Source organism: Nerophis lumbriciformis, linkage group LG37 (assembly GCF_033978685.3).
Source record: "Nerophis lumbriciformis linkage group LG37, RoL_Nlum_v2.1, whole genome shotgun sequence".
Classification (NCBI taxonomy): Eukaryota; Metazoa; Chordata; class Actinopteri; order Syngnathiformes; family Syngnathidae; genus Nerophis; species Nerophis lumbriciformis.
In genome coordinates this window covers 3,220,916-3,245,000 of record NC_084584.2, presented here as the reverse complement: position 1 = coordinate 3,245,000, position 24,085 = coordinate 3,220,916, and the positions used below count along the sequence as shown (strand labels likewise).

At 35.3% G+C, this 24,085-nt stretch overlaps 3 protein-coding genes across 3 annotated transcripts in view; 2 read left to right on the top strand and 1 right to left on the bottom strand.

Annotated features, from left to right (window-relative positions):
• Window positions 1-2,703: 2,703 nt before the first annotated feature.
• On the top strand, window positions 2,704-9,473 carry LOC133577483 (uncharacterized). The gene is made up of 2 exons (XM_061931355.2): window positions 2,704-3,112; window positions 8,090-9,473. The coding sequence occupies exons 1-2, from the start codon at window positions 2,824-2,826 to the stop codon at window positions 8,911-8,913; spliced, it is 1,113 nt and encodes a 370-aa protein (XP_061787339.2). The 5' UTR covers window positions 2,704-2,823; the 3' UTR covers window positions 8,914-9,473.
• Window positions 9,474-15,978: 6,505 nt separating this feature from the next.
• On the top strand, window positions 15,979-22,468 carry LOC133577556 (uncharacterized). The gene is made up of 2 exons (XM_061931516.2): window positions 15,979-16,279; window positions 21,489-22,468. The coding sequence occupies exons 1-2, from the start codon at window positions 16,273-16,275 to the stop codon at window positions 22,466-22,468; spliced, it is 987 nt and encodes a 328-aa protein (XP_061787500.2). The 5' UTR covers window positions 15,979-16,272.
• vps52 (VPS52 subunit of GARP complex) overlaps window positions 22,421-24,085 on the bottom strand; it is an 86,604-nt gene continuing 84,939 nt past the window's right edge. Inside the window, exon 20 of the mRNA XM_061931514.2 lies at window positions 22,421-22,649. Within this exon, the coding sequence (XP_061787498.2) occupies window positions 22,503-22,649 (147 nt within the window). The 3' untranslated portion in view covers window positions 22,421-22,502. The remainder of the gene's footprint in view (window positions 22,650-24,085) is intronic.

Sequence of the window (24,085 nt, the reverse complement as noted above, 5' to 3'; positions counted from 1 at the left end):
TCAATCGTTTATTTAGGTTTCATAAAATAAAAATCGCCTTTCATTACAATAAAATAAAATACATTTTAAGATTCCATCTTTTTTTAAGTTCAATAAAAAATACATTTTAAAAATCCCTACTTTTCATTTAAATTCAATAAAATAAAATACATTTTAATAATCCATCTTTGTTTAAGATCAATAAAAAAAATCGTTTTTCATTCCAATAAAATAAAAGACGTTTTAAGATTCCATCTTTGTTTAAGCTCCATAAAAAAATCATTTTAAAAATCCATACTTTTCATTTAAATTCAATAAAATAAAATACATTTTAATAATACATCTTTGTTTAAGTTCAATAAAAAACACATTTTAAAAATCCCTACTTTTCATTTAAATTCAATAAAATAAAATACATTTTAATAATCCATCTTTGTTTAAGTTCAATAAAAAACACATTTTAAAAATCGATAGTTTATTTAGGTTTAATTTAAAAAAATAAGCATAAAAAAAAAAAATCGCTTTTCATTACAATAAAATAAAATATGTTTTAAGATTCCATCAATAAAAAAATCATTTTAAAAATCGATCGTTTATTTAGGTTTCATAAAATAAAAATCGCCTTTTATTACAAAAAAATAAAATACATTTTAAGATTCCATCTTTTTTTAAGTTCAATAAAAAATACATTTTAAAAATCCCTACTTTTCATTTAAATTCAATAAAATAAAATACATTTTAAAAATCCATCTTTGTTTAAGTTCAATAAAAAATACATTTAAAAAATCCCTACTTTTCATTTAAATTCAATAAAATAAAATACATTTTAATAATCCATCTTTTTTTAAGTTCAATAAAAAATACATTTTAAAAATCCCTACTTTTCATTTGAATTCAATAAAATAAAATAAATTTTAATAATCCATCTTTGTTTAAGATCAATAAAAAATACATTTTAAAAATCCCTACTTTTCATTTAAATTCAAAAAAATAAAATACATTTTAATAATCCATCTTTGTTTAAGATCAATAAAAAATACATTTTAAAAATCCCTACTTTTCATTTAAATTCAATAAAATAAAATACATTTTAATAATCCATCTTTGTTTAAGTTCAATAAAAAATACATTTTAAAAATCCCTACTTTTCATTTAAATTCAATAAAATAAAATACATTTTAATAATCCATCTTTGTTTAAGATCAATAAAAAATACATTTTAAAAATCGCTTTTCATTCCAATAAAATAAAAGACGTTTTAAGATTCCATCAATAAAAAAATCATTTTAAAAATCGATCGTTTATTTAGGTTTCATAAAATAAAAATCGCCTTTCATTACAATAAAATAAAAATACATTTTAATAATACATCTTTGTTTAAGTTCAATAAAAAACACATTTTAAAAATCGATCGTTTATTTAGGTTTAATTTAAAAAAATAAACATTAAAAAAAAAAAAAATCGCTTTTCATTTCAATAAAATAAAATATGTTTTAAGATTCCATCAATAAAAAAAAAATCATTTAAAAAATCGATCGTTTATTTAGGTTTCATAAAATAAAAATCGCCTTTCATTACAATAAAATAAAATACATTTTAATAATACATCTTTTTTTAAGTTCAATAAAAAATACATTTTAAAAATCCCTACTTTTCATTTAAATTCAATAAAATAAAATACATTTTAATAACCCGTCTTTGTTTAAGATCAATAAAAAATACATTTTAAAAATCGCTTTTCATTCCAATAAAATAAAAGACGTTTTAAGATTCCATCAATAAAAAAAAATCATTTTAAAAATCGATCGTTTATTTAGGTTTCATAAAATAAAAATCGCCTTTCATTACAATAAAATAAAATACATTTTAAGATTCCATCTTTTTTTAAGTTCAATAAAAAATACATTTTAAAAATCCCTACTTTTCATTTAAATTCAATAAAATAAAACACATTTTAAGAATCCATCTTTGTTTAAGATCAATAAAAAATCGCTTTTCATTCCAATAAAATAAAAGACGTTTTAAGATCCATCTTTGTTTAAGCTCCATAAAAAAATCATTTTAAAAATCCCTACTTTTCATTTAAATTCAATAAAATAAAATACATTTTAATAATCCATCTTTGTTTAAGTTCAATAAAAAACACATTTTAAAAATCGATCGTTTATTTAAGTTTGATTAAAAAATAAAAAAAAACATACAAAAAAAAAAATCGCTTTTCATTACAATAAAATAAAATATGTTTTAAGATTCCATCAATAAAAAAAATCATTTTAAAAATCGAAAATAATCGAAAATAAAATACATTTTAAGATTGCATCTTTTTTTAAGTTCAATAAAAAATACATTTAAAAAATCCCTACTTTTCATTTAAATTCAATAAAATAAAATACATTTTAATAATCCATCTTTGTTTAAATTCAATACAAAAATCATTTTAAAAATCCCTACTTTTCATCTAAATTCAATAAAATAAAAGACATTTTTATAATCCATCTTTTTTTAAGTTCAATAAAAAATACATTTTAAAAATCCCTACTTTTCATTTAAATTCAACAAAATAAAATACATTTTAATAATCCATCTTTGTTTAAGATCAATAAAAAATACATTTTAAAAATCGCTTTTCATTCCAATAAAATAAAAGACGTTTTAAGATTCCATCTTTGTTAAAGTGCGACAAACAATCTGTCACTTCCGGTTGTTTGGCGCGTCATCCTCCTTCCTTCCAGCAGGCGTCGCTGCTCCGTCCAGAGCCTCCCCGCGGCCCCGGAAAGCGCTTCTTTGCCGAGGCGGAACTGCGGCGGCGTGCAGCGTCTTGTCTCTCCGCACGAAGCCGCTCCGATGTGCGCCGTGCGGCGGCTGCGGGCGTCGGTGCGTCAACGCCTGAGCGCCGCGGCGGAGGATTTCCTGCTGCGGCTGCAGAAAGAAGAGCAAGGGGACGCGTCGCGACTTCCGCTGCTCAGGTCGCTGCTCGACGAGCGGCTGGCGGCGGCCGCGGACGACATCGTGGCGCTGCTGGAGGAAGTCATCATGCGGGCGGACTGGGAGAGGCGCGGCCAGCCGGCGGACTTGGAGCCTTGCGGCCAGGGGAAGACGCAGAGTCCAGCGCAGTCAAGCGAGACGCAGTCAGGCAGGTTTCTACTTCCGCTTGGACGCGCTCACACCGGAAGTGCAACACCGACGCGAACTTTGTGGCCTTAAGTAGGTTACAGAAGTTGTAACTTGTAAGAAAGGTTACAAATATGTATTTATTTATAACTTGTAACAAAGGTTACACAAATATTTATTAACTTATAACTTGTTACAAATATGTATTTAAAACTTGTAGAAAGGTCACAAATATTTATTTATTTATAACTTGTACCAAAGGTTACACAAATATGTATTTACTTATGACTTGTAACAAAGGTTACAAATATGTATTTATAACTTGTAACAATGGTTACACATATATTTATTTACTTATAACTTGTAACAAAGGTTACAAATATATTTGATTATAACTTGTAACAAAGGTTACAAATATGTTTATTTATAGCTCGTAACAAAGGTTACACAAATATTTATTAACTTATAACTTGTTACAAATATGTATTTAAAACTTGTAGGAAGGTCACAAATATTTATTTATTTATAACTTGTACCAAAGGTTACACAAATATGTATTTACTTATGACTTGTAACAAAGGTTACATATATGTATTTATAACTTGTAACAATGGTTACAAATATATTTATTTACTTATAACTTGTAACAAATGTTACAAATATATTTATTTATAGCTCGTAACAAAGGTGACAAAAATATGTATTTAACTTGTAACAAAGGTTACAAAAATATTTGACTTATAAGTTGTAACAAATGTTACTAATGTATATTTATAACTTGTAACAGAAGTTACACATATATTTTACTTATAACTTGTAACAAAGGTTAAAAATATTTATTTACTTATAACTTGTAACAAAGGTTACACAAATATTTATTAACTTATAACTTGTAACAAATATGTATTTAAAACTTGTAGAAAGGTCACAAATATTTATTTACTTATGACTTGTAACAAAGGTTACATATATGTCTTTATAACTTGTAACAATGGTTACAAATATATTTATTTACTTATGACTTGTAACAAAGGTTACAAATATGTACTTATAACTTGTACAAATGTTACAAATATATTTATTTATAGCTCGTAACAAAGGTTACAAAAATATGTATTTAACTTGTAACAAAGGTTACAAAAATATTTTACTTATAAGTTGGAACAAATGTTACTAATGTATATTTATAACTTGTAACAAAGGTTACACATATATTTATTTACTTATAACTTGTAACAAAGGTTACAAATATTTATTTACTTATAACTTGTAACAAAGGTTACAAATATTTATTTACTTATAACTTGTAACAAAGGTTACAAATATGTATTTATTTATAACTTGTAACAAATGTTACACAAATATTTATTAACTTATAACTTGTTACAAATATGTATTTAAAACTTGTAGAAAGGTCACAAATATTTATTTATTTATAACTTGTACCAAAGGTTACACAAATATGTATTTACTTATGACTTGTAACAAAGGTTACAAATATGTATTTATAACTTGTAACAAAGGTTACAAATATGTATTTATTTATAACTTGTAACAAAGGTTACAAATATGTACTTATAACTTGTACAAATGTTACAAATATATTTATTTATAGCGCGTAACAAAGTTTACAAAAATATTTGACTTATAAGTTGTAACAAATGTTACTAATGTATATTTATAACTTGTAACAAAAGTTACACATATATTTATTTACTTATAACTTGTAACAAAGGTTACAAATATGTATTTATTTATAACTTGTAACAAAGGTTACACAAATATTTATTAACTTATAACTTGTTACAAATATGTATTTAAAACTTGTAGAAAGGTCACAAATATTTATTTATTTATAACTTGTACCAAAGGTTACACAAATATGTATTTACTTATGACTTGTAACAAAGGTTACATATATGTATTTATAACTTGTAACAATGGTTACAAATATATTTATTTACTTATGACTTGTAACAAAGGTTACAAATATATTTGATTATAACTTGTAACAAAGGTTACAAATATGTTTATTTATAACTCGTAACAAAGGTGACAAAAATATGTATTTAACTTGTAACAAAGGTTACAAAAATATTTGACTTATAAGTTGTAACAAATGTTACTAATGTATATTTATAACTTGTAACAAAAGTTACACAAATATTTATTTACTTATAACTTGTAACAAAGGTTACAAATATGTATTTATTTATAACTTGTAACAAATGTTACACAAATATTTATTAACTTATAACTTGTTACAAATATGTATTTAAAACTTGTAGAAAGGTCACAAATATTTATTTATTTATAAATTTTGGCAAAGGTTACACAAATATGTATTTACTTATGACTTGTAACAAAGGTTACATATATGTATTTATAACTTGTAACAATGGTTACAAATATATTTATTTACTTATGACTTGTAACAAAGGTTACAAATATATTTGATTATAACTTGTAACAAAGGTTACAAATATGTACTTATAACTTGTACAAATGTTGCAAATATATGTATTTATAGCTCGTAACAAAGGTTACAAAAATATGTATTTAGCTTGTAACAAAGGTTACAAAAATATTTGACTTATAAGTTGTAACAAATGTTACACATATATTTATTTACTTATAACTTGTAACAAAGGTTAAAACTATTTATTTACTTATAACTTGTAACAAAGGTTACAAATATGTATTTATTTATAACTTGTAACAAAGGTTACAAATATATTTGATTATAACTTGTAACAAAGGTTACAAATATGTACTTATAACTTGTACAAATGTTACAAATATATTTATTTATAGCTCGTAACAAAGGTTACAAAAATATTTGACTTATAAGTTGTAACAAAAGTTACACATATATTTATTTACTTATAACTTGTAACAAAGGTTAAAAATATGTATTTACTTATAACTTGTAACAAAGGTTACAAATATGTATTTATTTATAACTTGTAACAAAGGTTACAAATATATTTTATTATAACTTGTAACAAAGGTTACAAATATGTACTTATAACTTGTACAAATGTTACAAACATATTTATTTATAGCTCGTAACAAAGGTTACAAAAATATGTATTTAACTTGTAACAAAGGTTACAAAAATATTTATTTACTTATAACTTGTAACAAAGGTTACAAATATGTATTTATTTATAACTTGTAACAAAGGTTACACAAATATTAACTTATAACTTGTTACAAATATGTATTTAAAACTTGTAGAAAGGTCACAAATATTTATTTATTTATGACTTGTAACAAAGGTTACATATATGTATTTATAACTTGTAACAATGGTTACAAATATATTTATTTACTTATGACTTGTAACAAAGGTTACAAATATATTTGATTATAACTTGTAACAAAGGTTACAAATATGTACTTATAACTTGTACAAATGTTGCAAATATATGTATTTATAGCTCGTAACAAAGGTTACAAAAATATGTATTTAGCTTGTAACAAAGGTTACAAAAATATTTGACTTATAAGTTGTAACAAATGTTACACATATATTTATTTACTTATAACTTGTAACAAAGGTTAAAACTATTTATTTACTTATAACTTGTAACAAAGGTTACAAATATGTATTTATTTATAACTTGTAACAAAGGTTACAAATATATTTGATTATAACTTGTAACAAAGGTTACAAATATGTACTTATAACTTGTACAAATGTTACAAATATATTTATTTATAGCTCGTAACAAAGGTTACAAAAATATTTGACTTATAAGTTGTAACAAAAGTTACACATATATTTATTTACTTATAACTTGTAACAAAGGTTAAAAATATGTATTTACTTATAACTTGTAACAAAGGTTACAAATATGTATTTATTTATAACTTGTAACAAAGGTTACAAATATATTTTATTATAACTTGTAACAAAGGTTACAAATATGTACTTATAACTTGTACAAATGTTACAAACATATTTATTTATAGCTCGTAACAAAGGTTACAAAAATATGTATTTAACTTGTAACAAAGGTTACAAAAATATTTATTTACTTATAACTTGTAACAAAGGTTACAAATATGTATTTATTTATAACTTGTAACAAAGGTTACACAAATATTAACTTATAACTTGTTACAAATATGTATTTAAAACTTGTAGAAAGGTCACAAATATTTATTTATTTATGACTTGTAACAAAGGTTACATATATGTATTTATAACTTGTAACAATGGTTACAAATATATTTATTTACTTATAACTTGTACAAATGTTACTAATATATTTATTTATAGCTCATAACAAAGGTTACAAAAATATGTATTTAACTTGTAACAAAGGTTACAAAAATATTTTACTTATAAGTTGGAACAAATGTTACTAATGTATATTTATAACTTGTAACAAAGGTTACACATATATTTATTTACTTATAACTTGTAACGAAGGTTACATATATGTATTTATTTACAACTTGTAACAAAGGTTGCACACATATTTATTAACTTATAACTTGTTACAAATATGTATTTAAAACTTGTAGAAAGGTCACAAATATTTATTTATTTATAACTTTTACCAAAGGTTACACAAATATGTATTTACTTATGACTTGTAACAAAGGTTACATATATGTATTTATAACTTGTAACAATGGTAACAAAGGTTACAAATATATTTGATTATAACTTGTAACAAAGGTTACAAATATGTACTTATAACTTGTACAAATGTTACAAATATATTTATTTATAGCTCGTAACAAAGGTTACAAAAATATTTTACTTATAAGTTGGAACAAATGTTACTAATGTATATTTATAACTTGTAACAAAGGTTACAAATATTTATTTACTTATAGATTTACTATTACTATTTACTAGATAAGATCATGACAATGATTTGGACTACACTATAAAGTAGTATATTACATTGTGTAAGCAGAGTAATGAAGTAGTACGGTACTGTAAGTCGAGTACTCACACGTGTACTTGCTGTTTTTTTAGAGCGTGAGCAGGAAGTGCAGCAGGTGATTGTGGGAAAAGAGGAAGAGGAGGAGTCTGCGCACATCAAAGAGGAAGAGGAGGACGTCGCCATGGTTTCCGTGAAGAGCGAGGAGGACGGAGAGGATGACGTTCATTCTCCCGCCGACCTGCGGAGCGACGGCAGCGATGAAGAGTGGATCTGCTCCGGCGACGCCGCCCCGGAGACGAGTCCCGGAGGGGGCGGGGCATCCACCACCTGCTCCGAGTGCGGGAAAAGCTTCCTGAACGCCCTTCGCCTGAAAAGACACAGGAAGACGCACTCGGGAGAGAAACCCCACGTGTGCTCGGTGTGCGGGAAAAGCTCCCGGCAGAAGGGCGACCTGGTCAAGCACATGCGCACGCACACGGGGGAGAAACCCTTCCGCTGCTCGGTGTGCGGCAGCGGCTTCATCCACAGCCAGGCGCTGGTGCAGCACGCCCGGACGCACACGCAGGAGAAACCCTTCAGCTGCTCCGTGTGCGGCGAGGCCTTCGCCCGCAAGGACTACCTGAAGACGCACACGCGGCGGCACACGGGGGAGAAACCCTTCTCCTGTCCCTTCTGCGCCAAGAGCTTCCGCCAGCGCGTGAACATGACGTCGCACATGCGCGTCCACACGGGCCACAAGCCGTACGCCTGCTCCGTCTGCGACAAGAGCTTCTCCGTCAAAGGCAACGTGCGGATCCACATGAGGACGCACACGGGGGAGAAACCCTTCAGCTGCGGCGTGTGCGATAAAGGCTTCACTCAGAAGGTCAACCTGCTGAGTCACAAGTGTGCCGGGACTGCACCGGCGGACCAATGAGCTGCTAGAACTTTCCTCCGAATGAAGCATGTGCAATAATAAAAACCACTAAAACCAAAGCAAAATAGGTTTGAGGCTCAAATAAAATGTTCCCGCTAATCGCACATTTTGAATATTTTAGTTCAGCAGCATGGTGGCCGTGTCCATTCAAAATTCCATAGAGATAATTGCTAATTTACCGTTGCTGTGACCGCGGTCTTGGTGACACATTTATGAGCATATTTCCAAAACAACCAAATTATTTAAGTTGATATTGTAGCCGAACATTTCCCCTAGAGACCAGATGTCTGAAGAACTTTGCTGTTTTTGTAGTTCCTGCCCATTTATTGTGTTTTGTTTACTTTTACAATGAATGCATGCACAAGCCGCATAGCAGGTGTCCATTCAAAATTCCATAGAGATAATTGCTAATTTACCGTTGCTGTGACCGCGGTCTTGGTGACACATTTATGAGCATATTTCCAAAACTACCAAATTATTTAAGTTGATATTGTAGCCGAACATTTCCCCTAGAGACCAAATGTCTGAAGAACTTTGCTGTTTTTGTAGTTCCTGCCCATTTATTGTGTTTTGTTTACTTTTACAATAAATGCACAAGCCGCATAGCAGGTGTCCATTCAAAATTCCATAGAGATAATTGCTAATTTACCGTTGCTGTGATTGCTCTCTTGGTGACACATTTATGAGCATATTTCCAAAACTACCAAATTATTTAAGTTGATATTATAGCCGAACATTTCCCCTAGAGACCAAATGTCTGAAGAACTTTGCTGTTTTCGTAGTTCCTGCCCATTTATTGTGTTTTGTTTACTTTTACAATAAATGCACAAGCCGCATAGCAGGTGTCCATTCAAAATTCCATAGAGATAATTGCTAATTTACCGTTGCTGTGACCGCGGTCTTGGTGACACATTTATGAGCATATTTCCAAAACTACCAAATTATTTAAGTTGATATTGTAGCCGAACATTTCCCCTAGAGACCAAATGTCTGAAGAACTTTGCTGTTTTTGTAGTTCCTGCCCATTTATTGTGTTTTGTTTACTTTTACAATGAATGCACAAGTGACACATTTATGAGCATATTTCCAAAACTACCAAATTATTGAAGTTGATATTGTAGCCGAACATTTCCCCTAGAGACCAAATGTCTGAAGAACTTTGCTGTTTTTGTAGTTCCTGCCCATTTATTGTGTTTTGTTTACTTTTACAATGAATGCACAAGCCGCATAGCAGGTGTCCATTCAAAATTCCATAGAGATAATTGCTAATTTACCGTTGCTGTGATTGCTGTCTTGGTGACACATTTATGAGCATATTTCCAAAACTACCAAATTATTTAAGTTGATATTGTAGCCGAACATTTCCCCTAGAGACCAAATGTCTGAAGAACTTTGCTGTTTTCGTAGTTCCTGCCCATTTATTGTGTTTTGTTTACTTTTACAATGAATGCACAAGCCGCATAGCAGGTGTCCATTCAAAATTCCATAGAGATAATTGCTAATTTACCGTTGCTGTGACCGTGGTCTTGGTGACACATTTATGAGCATATTTCCAAAACTACCAAATTATTGAAGTTGATATTGTAGCCGAACATTTCCCCTAGAGACCAAATGTCTGAAGAACTTTGCTGTTTTCGTAGTTCCTGCCCATTTATTGTGTTTTGTTTACTTTTACAATGAATGCATGCACAAGCCGCATAGCAGGTGTCCATTCAAAATTCCATAGAGATAATTGCTAATTTACCGTTGCTGTGACCGCGGTCTTGGTGACACATTTATGAGCATATTTCCAAAACTACCAAATTATTTAAGTTGATATTGTAGCCGAACATTTCCCCTAGAGACCAAATGTCTGAAGAACTTTGCTGTTTTCGTAGTTCCTGCCCATTTATTGTGTTTTGTTTACTTTTACAATGAATGCACAAGCCGCATAGCAGGTGTCCATTCAAAATTCCATAGAGATAATTGCTAATTTACCGTTGCTGTGACCGTGGTCTTGGTGACACATTTATGAGCATATTTCCAAAACTACCAAATTATTGAAGTTGATATTGTAGCCGAACATTTCCCCTAGAGACCAAATGTCTGAAGAACTTTGCTGTTTTCGTAGTTCCTGCCCATTTATTGTGTTTTGTTTACTTTTACAATGAATGCATGCACAAGCCGCATAGCAGGTGTCCATTCAAAATTCCATAGAGATAATTGCTAATTTACCGTTGCTGTGACCGCGGTCTTGGTGACACATTTATGAGCATATTTCCAAAACTACCAAATTATTGAAGTTGATATTGTAGCCGAACATTTCCCCTAGAGACCAAATGTCTGAAGAACTTTGCTGTTTTCGTAGTTCCTGCCCATTTATTGTGTTTTGTTTACTTTTACAATGAATGCACAAGCCGCATAGCAGGTGTCCATTCAAAATTCCATAGAGATAATTGCTAATTTACCGTTGCTGTGACCGCGGTCTTGGTGACACATTTATGAGCATATTTCCAAAACTACCAAATTATTTAAGTTGATATTGTAGCCGAACATTTCCCCTAGAGACCAAATGTCTGAAGAACTTTGCTGTTTTTGTAGTTCCTTCCCATTTATTGTGTTTTGTTTACTTTTACAATGAATGCACAAGCCGCATAGCAGGTGTCCATTCAAAATTCCATAGAGATAATTGCTAATTTACCGTCACTGTGATTGCGGTCTTGGTGACACATTTATGAGCATATTTCCAAAACTACCAAATTATTTAAGTTGATATTGTAGCCGAACATTTCCCCTAGAGACCAAATGTCTGAAGAACTTTGCTGTTTTTGTAATTCCTGCCCATTTATTGTGTTTTGTTTACTTTTACAACGAACGCACAAGCCGCATAGCAGGTGTCCATTCAAAATTCCATAGAGATAATTGCTAATTTACCGTTGCTGTGACCGCGGTCTTGGTGACACATTTATGAGCATATTTCCAAAACTACCAAATTATTTAAGTTGATATTGTAGCCGAACATTTCCCCTAGAGACCAAATGTCTGAAGAACTTTGCTGTTTTCGTAGTTCCTGCCCATTTATTGTGTTTTGTTTACTTTTGCAATAAATGCACAAGCCGCATAGCAGGCGTCCATTCAAAATTCCATAGAGATAATTGCTAATTTACCGTTGCTGTGACCGCGGTCTTGGTGACACATTTATGAGCATATTTCCAAAACTACCAAATTATTTAAGTTGATATTGTAGCCGAACATTTCCCCTAGAGACCAAATGTCTGAAGAACTTTGCTGTTTTTGTAGTTCCTGCCCATTTATTGTGTTTTGTTTACTTTTACAATGAATGCTTAAGCCGCATAGCAGGTGTCCATTCAAAATTCCATAGAGATAATTGCTAATTTACAGTTGCTGTGACCGCGGTCTTGGTGACACATTTATGAGCATATTTCCAAAACTACCAAATTATTTAAGTTGATATTATAGCCGAACATTTCCCCTCGAGACCAAATGTCTGAAGAACTTTGCTGTTTTTGTAGTTCCTGCCCATTTATTGTGTTTTGTTTACTTTTACAATGAATGCTTAAGCCGCATAGCAGGTGTCCATTCAAAATTCCATAGAGATAATTGCTAATTTACCGTTGCTGTGACCGCGGTCTTGGTGACACATTTATGAGCATATTTCCAAAACTACCAAATTATTTAAGTTGATATTGTAGCCGAACATTTCCCCTAGAGACCAAATGTCTGAAGAACTTTGCTGTTTTCGTAGTTCCTGCCCATTTATTGTGTTTTGTTTACTTTTACAATGAATGCTTAAGCCGCATAGCAGGTGTCCATTCAAAATTCCATAGAGATAATTGCTAATTTACCGTTGCTGTGACCGCGGTCTTGGTGACACATTTATGAGCATATTTCCAAAACTACCAAATTATTTAAGTTGATATTGTAGCCGAACATTTCCCCTAGAGACCAAATGTCTGAAGAACTTTGCTGTTTTCGTAGTTCCTGCCCATTTATTGTGTTTTGTTTACTTTTACAATGAATGCACAAGTGACACATTTATGAGCATATTTCCAAAACTACCAAATTATTTAAGTTGATATTGTAGCCGAACATTTCCACTAGAGACCAAATGTCTGAAGAACTTTGCTGTTTTTGTAGTTCCTGCCCATTTATTGTGTTTTGTTTACTTTTACAAAGAATGCACAGGCCGCATAGCAGGTGTACATTCAAAATTCCATAGAGATAATTGCTAATTTACCGTTGCTGTGATTGCTGTCTTGGTGACACATTTATGAGCATATTTCCAAAACTACCAAATTATTGAAGTTGATATTGTAGCCGAACATTTCCCCTAGAGACCAAATGTCTGAAGAACTTTGCTGTTTTTGTAGTTCCTGCCCATTTATTGTGTTTTGTTTACTTTTACAATGAATGCACAAGCCGCATAGCAGTTTTGAATTGGCTTTAAATAAATTAACTTGTCAAAATAAAACTTTTACTTGGTATTCAATAAATATTGTAGTGCTGTATGAAATGGGATTCTCAAACCGTGGTTCTGGTACTATAGTGGTACGCCGAAGAATGACTTAAAATATTCATACACAGTGTTACTGTTCAAACTGTGTTACATTACAGTTGCCAGGTATATTTGTGAAATAAAACCTCTGCCTGGTTTGTAATGAATATTTAGGCCTACCACACTACTGTATTTCAACGTTGGTCATTATGGTTGTACTTGGTGAAGAAACGCTTCCGTTATTTATATATTTATTATATATATATGCAAACAGATCAACTATAAATTAATATTATTTTTTGTGGCTTTTGATGGCGGTTTTTGTTTACCTTTTCATATAAAGCCATACTTGCCAACCTTGAGACCTCCAATTTCGGGAGGTGGGGGGTGGGGGCGTGGTCGGGGGTGGGGGTGGGGCAGGGCGTGGTTAAGAGGGGAGGAGTATATTGACAGCGAGAATTCACCAAGTCAAGTATTTCATAAATATATATATATATATATGAAATACATATGCCAAATTTTCAAAGAGAACGGCCTACGGATCACGATTGAAGCCAACAAGCAAACCGTCAACTTCCTTGACGTCACTTTCAACCTGAGAAATAACAGCTACCAACCATTCACGAAACCCAACACAACACTCCAATACGTGCTCCATGACAGCAACCACCCACCCACCACCACGAAAAGAATACCTACCGGAATCAATAAAAGGCTATCGATGCTGTCATCTAGCAAAGCTGAATTTGACCAAGCAACCCCCCTGTACCAAAAAGCCCTTGATGAAAGCGGATACAATTTCACCCTCACCTATGAACCCACGCCAGGAAACCAACCGAAAAAGAACAGAAAACGAAACGACATCATCTGGTACAACCCCCCATACAGCAAAAACGTCTCAACTAACATTGGACACAAATTCCTCAATCTGATTGACAAACACTTTCCCAAAGACAACACCCTAAGAAAAGTATTCAACAAGAACAACATTAAATTGAGCTACAGCTGTATGAACAATATACGACAAATCATCTCAAACCACAACAAAACAATTGCAAATGAGCCGTCGGCCCCCGGACAGAGCGACTCCAAAACCAACAAAGGTTGCAACTGTCGAAAGAAACCTGATTGCCCTCTCAACGGGGGGTGCTTACAAACATCAGTTGTCTACCAATCTAAGGTAACACGCAAGGACATTAACACATCCGACACATATGTAGGATTAACCGAGGGAGAGTTCAAAACCAGATGGAACAATCACAAGGCTTCTTTCAGGAACCAAAACCTGCGGAATACCACAGAACTCAGCAAACACATTTGGGACCTCAAAGACAATAATGTTGAATATTCAATAACATGGCAAATTCTTGCACCCAGCACACCTTACAATAGTGGTAATAAAAGATGCAACCTATGCTTGAAAGAGAAACTGTTTATTATTTACCGTCCAGACCTGTCATCCCTCAACAAGCGCAGCGAAATTGTAACAGCATGCCGCCACAGACGGAAACACCTCCTAGGTAACACATGAGCCAATCACCACGCCCCTACGCCAGCCTGTACCCACCCACTCTGTGCCCTATATAAACCATGGTATGCGAATGCTCCCATTAAAATCTCCTGATGATTGAGGGAACCCCTCATGAAACAGGCCTGTAGAGATGAAATAGTCTTGTGATTTTTTTCCCCACACATACATATATATATATATATATATATATATGAAATATGCAAACAAAACTGTTTAGATAATTGATACTTCAAACTTGCATAAATAAATATTAAGGAATATAACATAACTTGGCTTTCAAAATGTAATGAATAAAATGCTAAAGTTGCAATTATTTTAATAATTAAATATGGTCATTTTAAATAAATTATTATGATAATTTAAAATTAATTCTTTCAAATATGTTTATTTTAATGTATAATTCTATGGCTGGATGTAATAAGGAGTCAGAAAAAATACAAATAAAAATACAATTAATTTTGATGTTTTTAGCAAAATATAGTAAAAATGTATTTCTTTTTTTATTTTGTTTTAATTAATAAATTTATTTATTTTTAGGTAACATAAACATAATAATACGATTTCTATCTAGTCTGGATGACTTAGTTCTTGTCACCCTGTTGTCATCCTCAATCAGGTCCGCATGGAGCTGGAGGGGGCGTGGCCTCTCCAGCTCCGGCTGAAAATCGGGAGATTTTCGGGAGAATATTTGTCCCGGGAAGGTTTTCGGGAGAGGCGCTGAATTTCGGGAGTCTCCCGGAAAATTCGGGAGGGTTGGCAAGTATGTATAAAGCTCGTATGTTATCTGGAATATAAACGCATGGATATTGAATTGTAGTTTTTTGCTTGTTAGTAAACAATACGCATCTACATAAATTAAAAATAGTAACCGTGTATTATCTCTTAACATCTAACATGCTGGTTGTGTTTTTACTGTACGCGCTCACCAAAAGTAATATTAAGATGTTTCACTATTATTAACAACAATAAACAGGCCTGTTCCTAACAAGGTAGTTTTATTTTGAAAAGAGGGGACTTAAAATGGATTAAATAAGCAGGAAGTAAATATCATCGCAGTAATATGCTGAGTAATGTTAATAATAATAATAATAATGCTAAGCTAACACGTCCTCTACTCGCATATTTTGTATTGTAGTGACGTCACGACAGCCTGCGAGCACACTCCAGTCCGCCAGGGGGCGACGCAGCGCCGTTGACTCCCACAATGAAGCGAATAAAAAGGCGAAGGAGGAGGAGGAGGCCGAAGTATTAAAGAGTCAAATTAAAAAAGTGAATTAATTTGGGATTTGATTCGAAGCGAGGAGAGATCGATTCAAAGGCGCTGAAGCTGCAAATGGAAGGTTTGTCGTCCTTGTCACTTCAAAAAATGTCGTCGTTAGCACGTCGCTAGCATTAGCTCAAGCTAAGCTGCTGAATGCGTTCATTCTATGCACGTTTTGTCCACTCGGTGACGTTCAAACGTCTTTAAAGACGACAAATGTTGGACCGATTGTTGCCAGCGTGAAGGTTTAAAAAAGGTCTTTTACAGAATACACATCGTTCGATTTATTCTGCCAACCTCCTTTTAAAACCTACCACATAATGTTTGAGGTGTTTTAGTGGATCTTTTACTAATTCATTGCACACCCCCGCGGCCCCAAAAAGGGACAAGCGGTAGAAAATGGATGAAAATGTGTTGTAAAATTCTTTAACCGTGCATTAATTTCCGTTTGGCAACCCGATCCTGTAGCCACGCCCCCTTGGGGAATATACTTCCGGTGTTGTGACGTCACGTCATAAAAATCAATTCATGGTAAAATCGAAGAGTTCTTTAACTCAGTGCTTGGCACATGCTAACTTTTTTTAGCCAATTTTGCAGCCGAACATCGAAGAGTTCTATAACTAAAACCTTGACACATGCTAACTGTTAGCATGCTATAACTTGGTGCTTGACACATGCTAACTGTTAGCATGCTAACTCTTTTTTTAGTCAATTTTGCAGCCAAACACCTCAGACTCACAACTAGGTACTTGACTCATGCTAACTGTCAGCATGCTAACTTTTTTTTTGCCAATTTTGCAGCCGAACATCTAAGAATTCTATAACTTGGTACTTGACACATGCTAACCAGTTAGCATGCTAACACGTTAACATTAGCATGCTAACTTTTTTTTAGCCAATTTTGCAGCCAAACATCAGAGTTCTATAACTCAAACCTCGACACATGCTAACTGTTAGCATGCTATGACTTGATGCTTGACACACGCTAACTGTTAGCATGCTAACTATTTTTTAGCCAATTTTGCAGCCAAACGCCTCAGACTCACAACTACGTACTTAACTCATGCTAACTGTCAGCATGCTAACATTAATGTGCTAACTTTTTTTTGGCCAATTTTGCAGCCGAACATCTAAGAGTTCTATAACTTGGTACTAGACACATGCTAACACGTTAACATTAGCGCACTAACTTTTTTTAGCCAATTTTGCAGCCGAACATCAAAGAGTTCTATAACTCGAACCTCGACACATGCTAACTGTTAGCATGCTAGCATTAGCATGCTATAACTTGATGCTTGACACACGCTAACTTTTAACATGCTTGCATGTTAACTTTTTTTTAGCCAATTTTGCAGCCGAACATCGAAGAGTTCTATAACTCAAACCTCGACACATGCTAACTGCTAGCATGCTGGCATTAGCATGCTATAACTTGGTGCTTGACACATGCTAACTGTTAGCATGCTAACTCTTTTTTTAGTCAATTTTGCAGCCAAACGCCTCAGACTCACAACTAGGTACTTGACTCAGCATGCTGAGTTAGCATGAGTCAAGTACCTAGTTGTGAGTCTGAGGCGTTTGGCTGCAATATTGGCTAAAAAAAGTTAGCATGCTAACTTTTTTTTGCCAATTTTGCAGCCGAACATCTAAGAGTTCTATAACTTGGTACTTGACACATGCTAACAGTTAGCATGCTAACACGTTAACATTAGCGTGCTAACTTTTTTTTAGCCAATTTTGCAGCCGAACATCAAAGAGTTCTATAACTCAAACCTCGACACATGCTAACTGTTAGCATGATATAACTTGATGCTTGACACACGCTAACTTTTAACGTGCTTGCATGTTAACTTTTTTTTTGCCAATTTTGCAGCCGAACATCGAAGAGTTCTCTAACTCAAACCTTGACATATGCTAACTGTTAGCATGCTATAACTTGGTGCTTGACACATGCTAACTGTTAGCATGCTAACTATTTTTTAGCCAATTTTGCAGCCAAACGCCTCAGACTCACAACTAGGTACTTGACTCATGCTAACGGTCAGCATGCTAACATTAATGTGCTAACTTTTTTTTGCCAATTTTGCAGCCGAACATCTAAGAGTTCTTTAACTTGGTACTAGACACATGCTAACAATTAGCGTGCTAACTTTTTTTAGCCAATTTTGCAGCCGAACATCAAAGAGTTCTATAACTCAAACCTCGACACATGCTAACTGTTAGCATGCTAGCATTAGCATGCTATAACTTGGTGCTTGACACATGCTAACTTTTTTAGCCAATTTTGCAGCCAAATGTCTCAGACTCACAACTAGGTACTTGACTCATGCTAACGGTCAGCATGCTAACATAAATGTGCTAACTTTTTCCCCCCCAATTTTGCAGCCGAACATCTAAGAGTTCTATAACTTGGTGCTTGACACATGTTAACAGTTAGCATGCTAACACATTAACATTAGCATGCTAACTTTTTTTAGCCAATTTTGCAGCCCAACATCAAAGAGTTCTATAACTCAAACCTCGACACATGCTAACTGTTAGCATGCTATAACTTGATGCTTGACACACGCTAACTTTTAACGTGCTTGCATGTTAACTTTTTTTTTGCCAATTTTGCAGCCGAACATCGAAGAGTTCTGTAACTCAAACCTTGACATATGCTAACTGTTAGCATGCTAGCATTAGCATGCTATAACTTGGTGCTTGACACATGCTAATTGTTAGCATGCTAACTAACTAGGTACTTGACTCGTGCTAACTGTCAGCATGCTAACATTAATGTGCTAACTTTTTTTCCGCCAATTTTGCAGCCGAACATCTAAGAGTCCTATAACTTGGTACTTGACAAATGCTAACACGTTAACATTAGCATGCTAACTTTTTTTAGCTAATTTTACAGCCGAACATCAAAGAGTTCTATAACTCAAACCTTGACACATGCTAACTGTTAGCATGCTAGCATTAGCATGCTATAACTTGATGCTTGACACACGCTAACTTTTAACATGCTTGCATGTTAACTTTTTTTAGCCAATTTTGCAGCCGAACATCGAAGAGTTCTATAACTCAAACCTTGACACATGCTAACTGTTAGCATGCTAGCATTAGCATGCTATGACTTGGTGCTTGACACATGTTAACTGTTAGCATGCTAACTATTTTAAAGCCAATTTTGCAGCCAAACGCCTCAGACTCACAACTACGTAGGTACTTGACTCATGCTAACTGTCAGCATGCTAGCATTAATGTGCTAACTTTTTTTTGGCCAATTTTGCAGCCGAACATCTAAGAGTCCTATAACTTGGTACTTGACACATGCTAACACGTTAACATTAGCGTGCTAACTTTTTTTTAGCCAATTTTGCAGCCGAACATCAAAGAGTTCTATAACTCAAACCTCGACACATGCTAACTGTTAGCATGCTAGCATTAGCATGATATAACTTGATGCTTGACACATGCTAACTTTTAACATGCTTGCATGTTAACTTTTTTTAAGCCAATTTTGCAGCCGAACATCAAAGCGTTCTGTAACTCAAACCTTGACATATGCTAACTGTTAGCATGCTAGCATTAGCATGGTATGACTTGGTGCTTGACACATGCTAACTGTTAGCATGCTAACTCTTTTTTAGCCAATTTTGCAGCCAAACGCCTCAGACTCACAACTAGGTACTTGACTCATGCTAACGGTCAGCATGCTAACATTAATGTGCTAACTTTTTTTTTGCCAATTTTGCAGCCGAACATCAAAGAGTTCTATAACTCAAACCTCGACGACATGCTAACTGTTAGCATGCTAGCATTAGCATGCTATAACTTGATGCTTGACACATGGTAACTTTTAACATGCTTGCATGTTAACTTTTTTTTAGCCAATTTTGCAGCCGAACATCGAAGAGTTCTATAACTCAAACCTTGACACATGCTAACTGTTAGCATGCTAGCATTAGCATGCTATAACTTGGTGCTTGACACATGCTAACTGTTAGCATGCTAACTATTTTTTAGCCAATTTTGCAGCCAAACGCCTCAGACTCACAACTAGGTACTTGACTCATGCTAACGGTCAGCATGCTAACAATGTGCTAACTTTTTTCTTTTGCCAATTTTGCAGCCGAACATCTAAGAGTTCTTTAACTTGGTACTAGACACATGCTAACAATTAGCGTGCTAACTTTTTTTAGCCAATTTTGCAGCCGAACATCAAAGAGTTCTATAACTCAAACCTCAACACATGCTAACTGATAGCATGCTAGCATTAGCATGATATAACTTGATGCTTGACACATGCTAACTTTTAACATGCTTGCATGTTAACTTTTTTTTTAGCCAATTTTGCAGCCGAACATCAAAGAGTTCAATAACTCAAACCTTGACACATGCTAAGTGTTAGCATGCTAGCATTAGCATGCTATAACTTGGTGCTTGACACATGCTAACTGTTAGCATGCTAACTCTTTTTTTAGTAAATTTTGCAGCCAAACGCCTCAGACTCGACTCGTGGTAACTGTCAGCATGCTAACATTAATGTGCTAACTTTTTTTCCGCCAATTTTGCAGCCGAACATCTAAGAGTTCTATAACTTGGTACTTGACACATGCTAACAGTTAGCATGCTAACTTTTTTTTAGCCAATTTTGCAGCCGAACATCGAAGAGTTCTGTAACTCAAACCTCGACACATGCTAACTGTTAGCATGCTAGCATTAGCATGCTATAACTTGATGCTTGACACATGCTAACTTTTAACATGCTTGCATGTTAACTTTTTTTTAGCCAATTTTGCAGCCGAACATCAAAGAGTTCTATAACTCAAACCTTGACACATGCCAACTGTTAGCATGCTAGCATTAGCATGCTATAACTTGGTGCTTGACACATGCTAAGTGTTAGCGTGCTAGCATGCTAACATTAGCATGCTATGACTTGGTGCTTGACACATTCTAAGTGTTAGCGTGCTAGCATGTTAACATTAGCATGCTAATTGTTAGCATGCTAGCATTAGCATGCTATAACTTGGTGCTTGACACATGCTAACATTAGCATGCTATGACTTGGTGCTTGACACATTCTAAGTGTTAGCGTGCTAGCATGTTAACATTAGCATGCTAACTTTTTTTAGCCAAACATCAAAGAGTTCTATGCCTTGGTACTTGACACATGCTAACTGTTAGCATGCTAGCATTTTATATTTGCATTGATAATTCCTTAAAGTAGCGCAGAAGTAATATTTGGATGCGAAAATGAATGTTTAAACGCGTGTTTGCACTAAAATGTTGTGTTTCAGTGCTGCCGTCGGACGTCTTCAAGGTGGTGGTGGGCGCAGACAACACCCGCGGTAAAGAGCAGCTCACCAAGTCCCAGGTGGCCAGGACGGATGAAGATGGCGGTCCAGGTGAGGGTGGAGGAGGAGGAGGGACAGGTCCAGGGGCACACGACACATCCACCACCTGCTCGGAGTGTGGGAAGAGCTTCTACTCCAAGTCCAACCTCAACCTGCACAAGAAGATCCACACGGGGGAGAAACCGTTCAGCTGCTCGCTCTGCGGCAAGAAGTTCTCCCGGAAGGAGAACATGAGCCGCCACGTGGGCACGCACAGCGGCCTGAGACCCTTCAGCTGCTCCGCGTGCGGCGCCTCCTTCACTCAGCACGACAGCCTGCTGCGCCACGTGGCCACGCACAAGCGCGCCAAGTCCTTGGCGTGCGCCGTGTGCGCCAAGGCCTTCCACGACCGGTACCACCTGAGGCGCCACATGGAGGTGCACAGCCAGGAGAAACCCTTCCGCTGCGCGCTCTGCCCCCGGACATTCCGGCGGCGCTCGGCCGTGGAGGCGCACGCGCGCACGCACACGGGGGAGAAACCTTACCGCTGCACCGGGTGCGAGGCCGGCTTCACGCGGCACCCGGCGCTGCTGCAGCACATGAAGAAGCACTCGGGTGACAAGCCCTTCGCCTGCCCGGTGTGCCGGCGCCGCTTCACGCTGCGCCACACGCTGCAGCAGCACGCCAGGACGCACACGCGGGAGAAACCCTTCGACTGCCCGCTCTGCGGGAAGAGCTTCTCTCGGAAGGGCGGCCTCAGCACGCACATGGTGACCCACACCGGCGAGAAACCCTTCCACTGCGGCGTCTGCCGCCGCGCCTTCTCCTGGGGCTCGCAGCTGAAAAGACACAAGTGTGCGGGGCCCGCGGGCGTCCAAGTAGCAGGGGAGATCTGGTCGGACTCAAACACAGCTTTTACTTTGAAAGAACCAGCAGGCACATGAAAAGGACAGCACACTTGGTTGTTGTTGTTCAGGGTCAGAAGTTGGGCTTGTGCTTCTTGACCTCCACCATCAGGTGGTGCAGGTTGATGAGCTCCGAGCGGACCGGCAGGCCGCGGAAGGTGGGCTGGTTGAGGACCTTGTGGAAGCCGTGGTAGTACTGGATGAGCTGGGTGAGGGCGCCCTGCGGCAGGAAGAGGAGGAGCCAGCGAGTGCGTTGAGGAACTTTCTTTGCATCGTCATCAACATGAGCAAATATGACAAGAGTCTTTTTTTTTGCCAATTTTGCAGCCGAACATCTAAGAATTCTATAACTTGGTACTTGACACATGCTAACCAGTTAGCATGCTAACACGTTAACATTAGCGTGCTAACTTTTTTTAGCCAATTTTGCAGCCGAACATCAGAGTTCTATAACTCAAACCTCGACACATGCTAACTGTTAGCATGCTATGACTTGATGCTTGACACACGCTAACTGTTAGCATGCTATCTATTTTTTAGCCAAACGTCTTAGACTCACAACTAGGTACTTGACTTGTGCTAACTTCCCCCCCCCCCCAATTTTGCAGCCGAACATCTAAGAGTCCTATAACTTGGTACTTGACAAATGCTAACAGTTAGCATGCTAACACGTTAACATTAGCATGCTAACTTTTTTTTAGCCAATTTTGCAGTCGAATATCAAAGAGTTCTATAACTCAAACCTCGACACATGCTAACTGTTAGCATGCTAGCATTAGCATGCTATAACTTGATGCTTGACACACGCTAACTTTTAACATGCTTGCATGTTAACTTTTTTTTAGCCAATTTTGCAGCCGAACATCGAAGAGTTCTGTAACTCAAACCTCGACACATGCTAACTGTTAGCATGCTAGCATTAGCATGGTATGACTTGGTGCTTGACACATGCTAACTGTTAGCATGCTAACTCTTTTTTTAGCCAATTTTGCAGCCAAACGCCTCAGACTCACAACTAGGTACTTGACTCATGCTAACGGTCAGCATGCTAACATTAATGTGCTAACTTTTTTTTTGCCAATTTTGCAGCCGAACATCAAAGAGTTCTATAACTCAAACCTCGACGACATGCTAACTGTTAGCATGCTAGCATTAGCATGCTATAACTTGATGCTTGACACATGGTAACTTTTAACATGCTTGCATGTTAACTTTTTTTTAGCCAATTTTGCAGCCGAACATCGAAGAGTTCTATAACTCAAACCTTGACACATGCTAACTGTTAGCATGCTATGACTTGATGCTTGACACACGCTAACTGTTAGCATGCTATCTATTTTTTAGCCAAACGTCTTAGACTCACAACTAGGTACTTGACTCATGCTAACGGTCAGCATGCTAACATTAATGTGCTAACTTTCCCCCCCCCCCCCAATTTTGCAGCCGAACATCTAAGAGTCCTATAACTTGGTACTTGACAAATGCTAACAGTTAGCATGCTAACACGTTAACATTAGCATGCTAACTTTTTTTAGCCAATTTTGCAGTCGAATATCAAAGAGTTCTATAACTCAAACCTCGACACATGCTAACTGTTAGCATGCTAGCATTAGCATGCTATAACTTGATGCTTGACACACGCTAACTTTTAACATG

Bases quoted from the DNA above. Each gene is read 5' to 3' on its own strand.
- LOC133577483 (XM_061931355.2), top strand. From the start codon at position 2,824: ATGTGCGCCGTGCGGCGGCTGCGGGCGTCGGTGCGTCAACGCCTGAGC. The intron at 3,113-8,089 runs GCAGGTTTCTAC...CTGTTTTTTTAG, and splicing joins GTCAAGCGAGACGCAGTCAG to AGCGTGAGCAGGAAGTGCAG.